The following is a 12,144-nucleotide window of genomic DNA, read 5'->3' on the forward strand; positions in this document are numbered from 1 at the left end:
TTTCAGGCTCACTGCAAGCTCTCATATACCCCACTTCTTCCTCCCTTCCTGTCCAGGCTAGTCTGTATCTCTTGGGTGTCCAGTTGCCATCTTTCACTGTTCAGGGCTGAATTCAACCCTAGTACTTAACATCCATGCATTTTTTCTTTCAAAAATTCTAGTAGTAATCTTGTTCCCTTAAGTCTTAGAAGCTAGGCATCTCTCTAGTAATTATAGTCTCCCAATTGAAGATAATTCTCTGGAGAAGTTGTTTCTAATCTAAACCCATTGATGAAATCCCTTTATGTATATGAATGTGACCCTTCGACTACCATTTTGTATTTAAATTCTGCCTTTGATATGTAGATATAAAAACTTTGGTGGCTTTAGTCCTCCTTGAGAGGGACTCTGAGTTAGGCTAGAGAAAAGAAAGGTCTTAAAGCAAATGGATCTAAGAACTGATTTGTTTATTAGCTAGATCATTTCTCAGTCCTGAGATAAAAACAGTAATCTGACCTAGGACTTGACACTTTGTCTAGGCTTTAGACTGGCTGCTACTCTCTCAGAGAACCCAAAGATTGCAAACCAGAGCCAAACCCTTAGCAAGAAGAATACATAGAATTCTACATTTAGAGCTAGAAGGAACCTCAGAGGCCATCCAGTCTAATTCCCTCATTTTATAGATATATAAACTAAGGCCCAAGGCAGTTAAATGACTTCCCCAAATCACACAACTAGAGAAAGCATGAAACAGGATTTGAACTCAGGTCTTCTCTTAAAACAGTCTGTCTTAATGGAGACCCATTTCTGTTTAACAAAAATTTGTCCAGCATGTTGTGTATCTTTCACTAGCTTATCACTTTGAACTTGGGCCTCAAGTGACATTCCAGTTCTCTTTACAAGTTGCTGTCACTGGATGGCTTTGGACAGTCTAGACATCAGTGATTAGGTCTCACTTTTTGGGGGGAAGCAGCCAATTTAAATTATATTTTTCCTTATTTTTTTCCTCCACGGATGGTAACAGAGATCTCCTGGTGGTCTCTGATGATTGTTTCTGAATTCACAACATTTCCTACCTAGTTCAGGGCCCTCATCACCTTTCTCATGGGCTATTACCTCAAGTTCTTCCCTTTTTTTCCCATTCCAGTTCATCCTCTACTCAGCCACCAACCTGATTTTCCTAAAACATGGGTTAGACATGTCAATCCTCCTAACTGCAATCAATAAAACACAATGGCAACCTATTTTTTCTGGAATGAAATATAAAGTTCTCTGGGTGGCATTTAAAGCTCTATATTACCCAACCTCTTCCTGCTTTTGTAATCTTATACTTTATTCCCCTCCATAATTTTTGTGATTCAACATCATTGGCCTCCCTGAAGTTCCTCAAATAGAACAACTCTATCTCTGATCTCTATGCCTTTGTCCTCAATGTTTTTTATTTCCATGATCTGCCTCCTGGCTTCCTTCAAGACTTGGCTCATATCCCATCTTCAAGAGATCTGTACAGGTCTCTTTCCCAATTGCCACTGCCTTCCCCTCTCAGATTAGTCTTGTATTCACCTGTGGAATGGAACAAAGAGGAGAAAGAAATCTGTCTAGATACGTTCCCTTATCCTTAGTAACTGTCATATAGTCTTCTGAGTTTTAGAGTAAGAAGGTACCTTTCAAATCACCTAATCCAGTTCTTTAATTTTATAGATATGTAAGCCAGGGTCTGGGGAATGGGTGTGACCACGTTAATAACAGAGACAAGTCTAGTCTTGGTTAGTCTTGGCTTCTTTATAACCCACTCTCAAACCCTGGTACCAGCTATCTATCTCAAATGTCATAAATCACTTCCTAATCACAAATTCATTGGCCTTTTAAAAATGTTATCTTTCTTGACATCTGTATATAATTGTTATCATTGACTACTCTCTTCTTCTGGATATTCTTTATTTCCTTGTCTTCAGAAACATTTTTTCTGGTTTTCCTTCTTTTCCAACTATTGCTTGTTTCCTTTACTAGCCCATATCTTGATGCTCTTTCTTCCTAACCAATCTCATTTAATTCCATGGCTTTAACCACCATCTCTGTGCTGATGAATTTGAGATCTATTTCTCCAGCCACATATCTATCTTTCTCTAGTTCATCTTCACCTGGATCTCCCACCATTGTTGTAAACTCAACATATCCAAAATTAAGCTTTTTATACCTCTAGCTTTACACTCCTATTTATATGGTCACTATTTACTCAATCTCTTTTATTAGAAACCTTAGTATTATCTTGAAATCTTCCTTATTCCTCATCTTTCACATCCAAGATATGTTCAATTCCTGTCAGCTTCATCTCTGCAAAATAGAATGGATTGGGAAAGTATATAAGTACTTTATGCCAAATCTCATGATAAGTTTTGAGATACAAATAGAAAGCAAGAAAGTTCTTTCCTTCCTTTCTCCCTTCTTTCCCTCCCTCCCTCTGCCTTTCCCTCTGTTTCTCCCTCCTTCCTTTCCCCTTTCTTTCTTTCTTTCTTTCTTTCTTTCTTTCTTTCTTTCTTTCTTTCTTTCTTTCTTTCTTTCTTTCTTTCTTTCTTTCTTTCTTTCTTTCTTTCTTTCTTTCTTTCTTTCTTTCTTTCTTTCTTTCTTTCTTTCTTTTTTTTTTTATAAAACCTTTACCTTCCATCTTGGAATCAATACTGTGTATTGGTTCCAAGGTAGAAGAGTGGTAAGGGCTAGGCAATGGGGATCAAGTGACTTGCCCAGGGTCACATAGATGGGAAGTGTCTGAGACCAGATTTGAACCTAGGATCTCCCATCTCTAGGCCTGGCTCTCAATCCACCAAGTGTAAAGGATAATTTTAGCGTTGTGACCTAAACTATATTTAATTGGTCGCCAGGGAAAATCACAAATAATAAAATACCCAAATCAGCTGGAAATTATGATGATTTCAATTAATATAGCGAGAAGGAATTAAGGAAAAGAGAGAGAGAGAGAGAGGAAAGAGTTAATTTAAACTGCTCTGGCTCAGACTGAGCCAGGCAAGAGTTAAAGGCCTTGGCTAAGGGCCTCCCTTGAGAGTCAAAGGAAAAAGGAAGTCAGTCTTATCACTCACCATGAGACCATCTCAAGGAAGCTTTCTGAGGGAGCTCCTCCAGGCTTGAGTTCCAGGATCGAACTGGCGCCCAGGCCACTCACAGGAAGTGATCAGCCAGATCCACCTCTCCGGGGAAAGAGTGCAGAGAGGAAGTGACGCACCCTATATGGATGGTTTTATGTCCCTTTCCTGCGTCTTATCTGTATCAATGGTAGCTTAGCTTGACTTAGGACAGCCCAGGGGTCTGTCAGCTGTTTCTACACATGTCTATTGAAGGCCATCCTCCTAGATACTTAATCCTTAAGTATGGGTGCAGACATTCCTAACCTTGTTAGACTAAGTAGGGTGGAGCAAATGTAAAGTACTATAAGACATTCCTGATTCTGTTAAAGAGAGTGTCTTCATTGTTACAATCAGGAGATAGCTAAATTAAATCTTCTAAAGTATGGTCTGAGTAGGGTGGAATAGTTTTAAAATTCACATGAGCTACCCAGCTTCCCCCCTTCCTTCCCTCTTTATTACCTTTTTCCTTTTTTTTCTTTTCATTTTCAAAAGTACAATAAAGTAAAATAAAATATTTTAAAAGTTCCTGGTTCCAAGGATCTCATTCTAATTAGGGGAAACAAGAGTTCAGCTTCAGGCAAATGGAAAAGCCCAGGGTAGACAATTCTTGACCAGTGATTTTTGGTTACTGAAAGTTGAAGTACAATGGGATTCTGGGTTATTTCAGAGAGAAGTAGGGATGAGGTAGATCAGCATCCAACTAGGAGAGAGAGCTTTTAACTCCTTGTTAAAACTGGTCAGTGGAAGATATTGGGTGGAGCAAGTCTAGAGGAGGACCAATTCTCCTGATGGCAATTCTCTTGAACTTTCAGGCCCCTAGTTGTCTTCTCTGTCTCCTTTATACTCTTGCTATTGCCTCTCGCTCTCTTTGTTTTAATTTTATTTTTATCATCATGGAAAACATACTTCCATACCGGTCATTGTTATAAGAGCAAAGTCATACATTTTATTTGGGGGTTTTGGTTATGTATGACCAAACCCCCCAAATAAAACCATAAATACATTAATATAAAAGACGACTCCAACAGTTCTTTCTCTGGAGGTGTATAGCACTCCCATAAGCTTAAGTCTTTCAGGATTGTCCCAGATCATTGCATTGCTGAGAGTAGCCAACTTTTCACAATAATCGTCATACAATATTGTTATCATGTACAGTGTTCTCCCAGATCTGCTTATTTCTCTTTGCACCAGTTCTTGTAGATCTTTCTAGATTTTTCTGAAATCATGTTGCTCATCATTTCTTATAGTACAGTACTATTCCTTCACCAACACATACCATAGTTTGTTCAGCCATTCTGCAACTGATGGACATCCCCTCAATTTCCAAATCTTTGCCACTACAAAAAATAGGTGCTATAAATATTTTTGTACAAGTAGGTCCTTTCCCTTTTTCATTATCTTTTTGAGATACAGATCCACGAGTGGTATTACTAGAGGGTTATGCAGAGTTTCATAGCCCTTTAGGTATAGTTCCAAACTGCCCTCCAGAATGGTTGGATCAATTCACAACTCCATGCATTAGTGTCCCAATTTTGCCACATCCCCTCCAACATTTACCACTTCCCTTTACTGCCATATTTGCCAATCTGATAGGTGTGAAATGGTACCTCAGCATTATTTTAATTTACATTTCTCCAATAAGGAGTGATTTAGATTATTTTTTTCCATATGGCTATTAATGGCTTTGATTTCTTCATCTGAAAAACACTTGCTCATATCCTTTGACCATTTATCAATTGGAAAATGGAATGTATTCTTATAAATCTGACTTGGCTATCTATAAATTTGAGAAATTAGACCTTTATCAGAGACATTTATAATAAAAAAAAATTTTCCCCAGCTTATTGTTTCCCTTCTAGTCTTGGTTACATTAGTTGTGTTAATGCAAAAATTTTTTAATTTAAAATAATCAAAATTATTCATTTTACATCTTATAGTACATTCTATCTCTGGTTTGGTCATAAATTCTTCCTTTCTCTAAAGATCTGCCAGGTAAACTATTCTGTGTTCCCTTGCCAGTCTCTTACAGGCATTTCTTCCCACCTACCTGGACAATTTCAATAACCTCCTAATAGACATTTCTACCTCAACTTCCTACTCACTGCAACCTTTACCTTCTATCTTAGAATGAATACCAAGTATTGGTTCCAAGACAGAAGAGTAGCAAGGGCTAGGCAATCAGAGTTAAGTGACTTGCCCAGCGTCACACAGCTAGGAAGTTTCTGAAGCCAGATTTAAACCCAAGACCTCCTGTTTCTTAAGCTATTTAGCTGCCCCCAGGGATCATGTCTTAAACAAACTAGCACATCACACATTATTCTGTACTTGGTAGGTGTTTAATATATCTTCTGATTGCCAAGTCAGTGCTCTTTTTGTTAGACCCCTATCTTTTTACTACCTTGATCTTGCCTTCTTCTCCAGTGCCTTCAGAGAACTAAAAGTCTGTCAAAGGAGCCATAAACAGAAGGGAATTCCCTCTGGTATCTAACTTCTTACATACAGGCTCCTTTGCTTTACCTAATTCATCAGGGAAGGTGTCAACCTAAATACTCCCATTGGACATGGAATCATGGCTGTCAGAATTTTTACCTTGGAATGACTTTCAGGAACTACTTAGTCCAACTCCTGTTCAAAGCATGGTTCTCTTTTCTACAGCATCCTCTATAAAAGAAGATGTAGCATCTGCTAGAAGATCTCTAGGAACAGACTTCCCTATGTCCAAGGATAGCATGTTCCATTTTTGTACAGCTCTAATTGTTATGTGCAGCCAAAATCTACTTTCCTGTGACTTCCTCCTCATTTTGCCCTCACAGACCAAGTAAACACATCTAATTCCTTATGTGACAGTTCTTTAAATATTTGAAGACAGGGATCATTTCTCTCCTAAGTTTCATCTTCATGCCAACACCTCCAATTTTTTCATAGACTCTCATTTCTGGTCTCACTATCTTACTCATCTTCCTGTGGACGTGTCAGTAGCTTTCTAATAATATGGTGGCCAAACCTGGACACTGTCCTCTAGATGTAGTCTGATTGGGGAAGAGGATAGTAGAATATGGACATTTTTAAATTAAATAATAAAAACTTTAGATTTAGGAATTGAAAGAACATTGCCTTGCAGAATGGTGGTAGGAAATCCACAGCAAGCTGAGACACAGTCTTCAAGAGTTGGCTTTCCCTGTAGTCATTACCCAGCCCTATTTCTCACTCAGGAAGAACCAGAGCTGCCAAACTCTAGGAAGAGAATGAAGGTAGCAGTCATAAAAGCACCTTTATTTGCAGAAACCAAGGCAGCTAAACTAGCTGTGGCTGGGGCAAGATTAACTTCCTTCCCTCTCTCCTAATCCTCTTCCCTCATTCATGACCAGGCCTATTTCATCCCTGGCTTCTCACAGCATATACTTGCAATTCTATTACCAAAGACAGATGTCCAGAGGCTTTAGTGAACTCCATGTTTCCTATTTGTCCCTCCCCCACTTTGCAAGCTCCTTGCGGGTGGGATTCATCAATCTTTACTCTGATAAACTGCAGGGCCTGCCTCCTTTCTTGCTTCCTTGAGTGTCTGTGCTTGATTTCTGTAGCACCTCATTATGTCCCCAGCTGTTTATGTTTCTCCCAAAGTAGTTGGAGCTGTTTATGTTCTCTCTCTAAGGTTATTTGTGGGAAGGAAGCTATAGGGGAGGGAAGCTGGCTGAAGTTAGAGAAGTTTGAATGTCCCTTTAAGAATGTGCTAGTAGAGGAAGGAATGGATGGTTAAGGTACCTTTACCTTTGAGGAAAGAAAAACTGGTGTTTGGCTAATCTGCCCTTAGGGCAGGCTTATGAACTAAAGAAGTTACCAGGTATGACCAGTTTTGAGCCCAGAGCTTGGCCAGCCTAGCTCACTCCAAAGCAGAGTATTTGCAGGGCCAGAACTCACACATCCAAGCCCCATCAGTGTGGGGACAAAGCTGCTTAGCCCCAAATTTGCAGTGGGCATTGGCTACCAGCCAACCCCGTTCTGAATGGAGTTGCTGGGTGATCATTTCTGGCACTGTAATAGATGATAATGAGGGGGTATATTTGATGATCCTTGAGAGGAATGATTGATAGATCTGGCTTTCAGTCACTGTCACCAACTTCACCAACAGAGCAAGTCAGAGAGATTATCCAAGTCTAAGAGATAAATCAGCTCCTCCTTTCCTGGTATATGACAACCAGCAGAAGTCAGGTCCAGAGTTCAGCCACAGTTGGCTTTTGCTTTCAACTGTTTCCAGGTAAAATTCCAAATGGAACCTTGGTTTGATTAACAGCTGCTTCTGGCTTTTGTGCATGCTTTCCCAAATTCCTCTTTCATAGGCACCCCTTCAAATGGCACAAGTGCAGGGTGCCAAAGAGAAGTTTGTTGGCTCATCAGGATTTCTGATACATAAGACAAAAAAAAGTTGCTTTCTGAAAATCAAAATCCTAATTCCTGAGTGGGTCTGTCTCATGGATTGGGCCTACCAGATTTGGACAGCTCCCTCCTTCTCAACTGATACTTTGTCTTAAAGTGAGGAATTCTATCACTGCTCTGCTGAGGCTGACCAGCAGTAGGCACTTGGCTAGAGCAGCCCACTAGGATGATCTAGAAAGGCCTCGTATTTGAAATGTGACTGAGCTTGGAAGGAGCATGGTGTGCACACCAGGAACCAACAGGACCAAAGTGAAGGAGTTAGGAGAGGTCCTTTGAGGGGTCAGTGAGATTCAGAGCCCAGATAATACTGGCACAGAAGATGGGTGGGGGAATCAACAAATAGGCTTTGTCCAATGCCATTTTGTTAGAGAGGTGGAAGGACTGGGGAGCAGCCGGTTGAGGTAAGGAACTAGAAGCAAATGAGGTTGCTCATTCTCTCTGCTGTAGTGGGTGGATCAGTAACTTCCTGTTGAGGCAGGCTTCTTGACAAGCCCTGGCAGACGGCAGTTGGCCTTGGTGGCTCCCTGCTCTTAAGAGGCTTAGAAACAGTAAAGTGTAGCAGGCTTGTAGCTTAAGGGTATGTCTAAGTGCCAGGCTGGAAGAATCAAACAGGCTGAGTCCTACCTGTGCTTCCATTTGCCCTACCACATGCAAAGAGAGTGTGTACAAAAGGCTTTTACTCCCACTTTCCTAAACTAGAACACAGAAGTAGGACTCAGGATCTGAAATAAAAGACCTCAGAAACAATTTAGTTCAACCTGCTCATACCTGAACCATAATTCTCTTTGTGACCTATCAAACAAGTGGTCTGAGGTAGCTCATTCCACTGCCAGATAATTGTTTAGAAGGGAAAAATTAAGGGATTCTTCCAGAGGCCCCAAATCAGGGAAAACATACAGAAAAGGCCAGGTGGGTAGAAAAAAAGCCATTTTTGCCTTAGCCATTTTTGGCCTAGTTCCTTTATCTCTTTGAGCCCAAACTGTTTTCGATCATTCTTTTATACTTGTTACCCCCAGAGTATAGCTCCTTTTACTTCTCATTAGTAGAGAACTGTGTAATGATTAATATAGGGGAAATAGGCTCTCCACATTGCCTCCTGACATCTTAAAGCACTATAATTCTCCAAGTGGAAGGTGAATCACCTCTTATCCTACAAAATAACATTGGATTGAACCTGGACTGTGAAAGAAGGAGGTGACTGCCTCTCATTGATGCCTGGCAGATAGATTTTAAGAAAACCGAATGGGTCTTTTTTTTTTTTTCCCCAGAATAGACTAAGCTCAGGAGGTCCCAGGAATTTTATTTTAGGCTAGTGAACCAGCCACCTGTAATAATTGCTGAAGGTCAGGGCCTTATTGTATGTCTCACTTTATACCATCATGATGAATTTCTAGAAGAGACAGGGGCTCACAAGGACAATGAGTTGTGGGTTTTTAAATTAATAATCCATAACTAAATATTGTATTTTATAAAGTTTTATTAATAATGAATAAAACAAAAGAACTGCCTGACTTCAGCCTGGTCACAGGTCCAAGAGAGGAAGAGGGAGGAGTTACAGCCACTTAAATACAATCACGCAAAAAACGTGGGGATGTAGGAAAATGGAATTTTGAGAAATACTAAGTGACTTCTGGGGGATGAAGTCCAAAAGCTCAAAATATCCATTTATACGGAGTAAAGGTTGACCAAAGTGAGGAACTCTTTAACTCTTCTCCTGGACCTAGACTATGTTTAATAAAACAAGAGTTTCTGATTGTGGTTCATTAAAGAGACTGGCAGCATGGGCCATTACCCAGGATCTATGACCTTCTCCTTCTTGGGTCCCTTTCTTCCCTGCACTCCCAGCCTGTTGGAGGTGTGTCTGTGAAAGTTATGTTAACCAATCATTTGGTTTGGTTGCAGATGTAAAGACAACTGTGGTTTACCCTGCCACAGAGAAGCACCTGCAAAAGTACTTACGCCAGGACCTCCATCTGATCAGGGAGACCGGGGAGGATTACAAGAACATCACTCTACCTTATCTGGACTCACAGAGCCTCAGCATCCAGGTGATTCTAGCTGCCCCAGAAGAGATATATGTAGGAGTGAAGATCATGAGGCCCTTCCCCCAGGGCTGGACTTATTCTGGACCAACTTTGGGAGTTGGGGAAAGAGTAAGAGCAACTTGGCCTAGTGAATAGGGTATTGGACTTGAATTAGGAAGACAAGTTTGAATCCTCTCTCTGACATTTACAGCTTTGTGATCCAAGAAAAACCATCTAACTTCTCTGGCCCCAGTTTCCTCATCTGTAAAATGAGGGAGACCTGTAAGGTCTCTTTTAGTTCTAAATCTATGATTTTACAAAGAGTGTCTAATTGAAATTCGGTGGTGGTGTAACTTTGAGGATCCCAGACCCAACTGGACTTTATATCCATTTTAGGAACTTATATGACTAATGTAGCTCCCAAATTGACCAAATCTCTATGATGAATTTGCCATGATTAGTCCTCCTCAAACCATTCCCCACTTTTATCCTAATCCAGACCTTTTCTCCTAGGTGTAGCTCAAGCAAACCAGTCCCCAGGAATTGAAGCTCAGGGTGAAATGTTTTTCCTGTTTACTATCTATTTTCCTTTCTTTATCATCCCACATTCAATTCAATAAATGCTTAAGTGCTTATCCCTTTGCTAAGCGCATTGTTTCTCCCTTAGAGGGTGTCTTTATCTACTACTTGAATTTTTAGGTTGACCCAATCCTTTGAACGTCCTTTCAGCCCTTAGACAATTTGACCAGGAGACCCTAGCTTCACTTTGGCCCTAATCTGTCTAACTGAATCACTGCTCAGAATTTGGCTGTGTGACTATTTGAAATTAAACCTGGTTAATATAGGCAGCATCCTCATCATCTTTCACAATCCCCTCATATCTGGATCTTTCTAAACATTTTGTTTTCTAAGCATTATATTTATTCTATTCTTTTTAATAGAAACTGGAAGCAATGCAATTGAGGTGGTGATTTTGACCTGACTCAGCCTTTGTCCCACTAAAATGAACTATCCCTTTTTTTTCTAAAACCCTTATAAGACAGAAGAACAGTAGGGGCTTAGGCAGGCTTATGTGACTTGCATAGGGTCACATACTAGGAATTGTCTGAAGCTAGATTTGAATTCATGTATTCCCAACTCTGGGCCTAGCAGTCAATCCACTGTGCTACTTAGCTGCCCCTAAACTGTCCCTTCTTTTAAAAGTTCTCCCTATCCTATCTTGTTGTTCATTAGAAGGAACAAGGATGGGTCCCCTACCTTTAGTTAACAGTGGGTACTAGATCCAAAGTAGGGAGAAAGTGGAAAGTAGAATTGAGACCTCCTTGCTGGCAAGGACAGTCCATACACTTCGATGAACTCCTTCCCCAGATCAAGACTTTTTTTCAGGTATTGATCTCTTTTTTGTAGGCAAGTTAACCCCGAACCAGCTCAGAAACAAAGCCCTCCCTGGAAGTGGAACCAGTCTCCTCCCTTAAAGTGTCTTTCTTTGTGGTGAGCAGATGCCAAAAGAATGCACCACATTTGCTTTGTGGCCCGGCCCCCAACACTTACTGTCCCTGAATATCAGCATGAGAGACAAGCCTTTCTAAAGCACCATCTATGCAGAGCCTCTTTTTAAAAATCCATTATGTGTAACTACCTCTGCATAACTCCATCCATGGCTTTCCTGCCACCCTGTGATTTTGATCTGGCCCTCTAAGTCTTTCATTGGTGACATTCCCAGGCTTTGATGGGGAAAGAACCCTCAGAGAGTATTGTGTGGTTTTCTCCATATGCTTGCTTGGTTTAGCAGCTCTAAATCCTGGCAGCTGCTTTCCCCTCTCCTTCCACTGGTCCTTGGGAATCTGCTTAGTTCCCTGCTTAGTTCACTGCTTAGTGGTGGAAGCAAATTGCAATGTGATTTCAGTTACTTTTGTCTTTGGTTTCCCAGCTTCCTCTCTCTGGGCTGGGATTGGGAGTTCTGACTCTTGGTACCAAGGGTATGAAAAAAGCATGTAGAAGTGGGGGAAAGAAAAGAGAGGTATTTGAGCAAGTCCCTGGGACTTCTGTGCCAATTTGGAAAAAGGTTTAGTTGAGAAACTGAGACAGGAATGGTGGTTTTTGCTGAACCTGCCAAAGTCAGCTGTTTTAAGGGCCTAAAGGTTTTTTTCTGACCTCACCATCATGTCCTGCCTGGCTGCCACCTCCAGCTGTGTTAGTCATGTCTGATAAAAGCCCATTTGTGTGAACTTGGGCACTAGCCCTTATTAGAGCTCTCAAGCTGCAACTGACCAGTACAGCCACTGAGGCAGATACAGATGGACAAATCTAGGTGGTGAGTTCACCCCCAGAGCTGGGGAACCCTATATGCTATGCTGTCTAGCCTATAGCAGCAGAAATGAAGGCAGAAGCCCATGGGGGACCCAAAGGGGACAGGGTCACAGTGTCTCCCTCCCCTTCTTCTTTATGATGAACATAAACCCCATCCCATCCATTCCTTCTGTTTTCTCCTCTCCTGCCCACATGTCTTTATCAGCATGTGAAGACAACATTAAGGTTTCTATAATACACTTTGTAGCCAGCCTGTC

General features: G+C 41.0%; 1 protein-coding gene across 2 annotated transcripts in view; it reads left to right on the forward strand.

Annotated features, from left to right (window-relative positions):
• DCPS (decapping enzyme, scavenger) overlaps positions 1-12,144 on the forward strand; it is a 47,322-nt gene that overhangs the window by 21,059 nt on the left and 14,119 nt on the right. For both annotated transcript variants that reach the window (XM_001372330.5, XM_007495102.2), the window contains exon 3: positions 9,456-9,601. In XM_001372330.5, coding sequence (XP_001372367.1) covers positions 9,456-9,601 — 146 coding nt within the window. The remainder of the gene's footprint in view (positions 1-9,455; positions 9,602-12,144) is intronic.

The sequence above is a fragment of the Monodelphis domestica genome, chromosome 4 (genome assembly GCF_027887165.1).
Source record: "Monodelphis domestica isolate mMonDom1 chromosome 4, mMonDom1.pri, whole genome shotgun sequence".
In the NCBI taxonomy this organism is placed as follows: Eukaryota; Metazoa; Chordata; class Mammalia; order Didelphimorphia; family Didelphidae; genus Monodelphis; species Monodelphis domestica.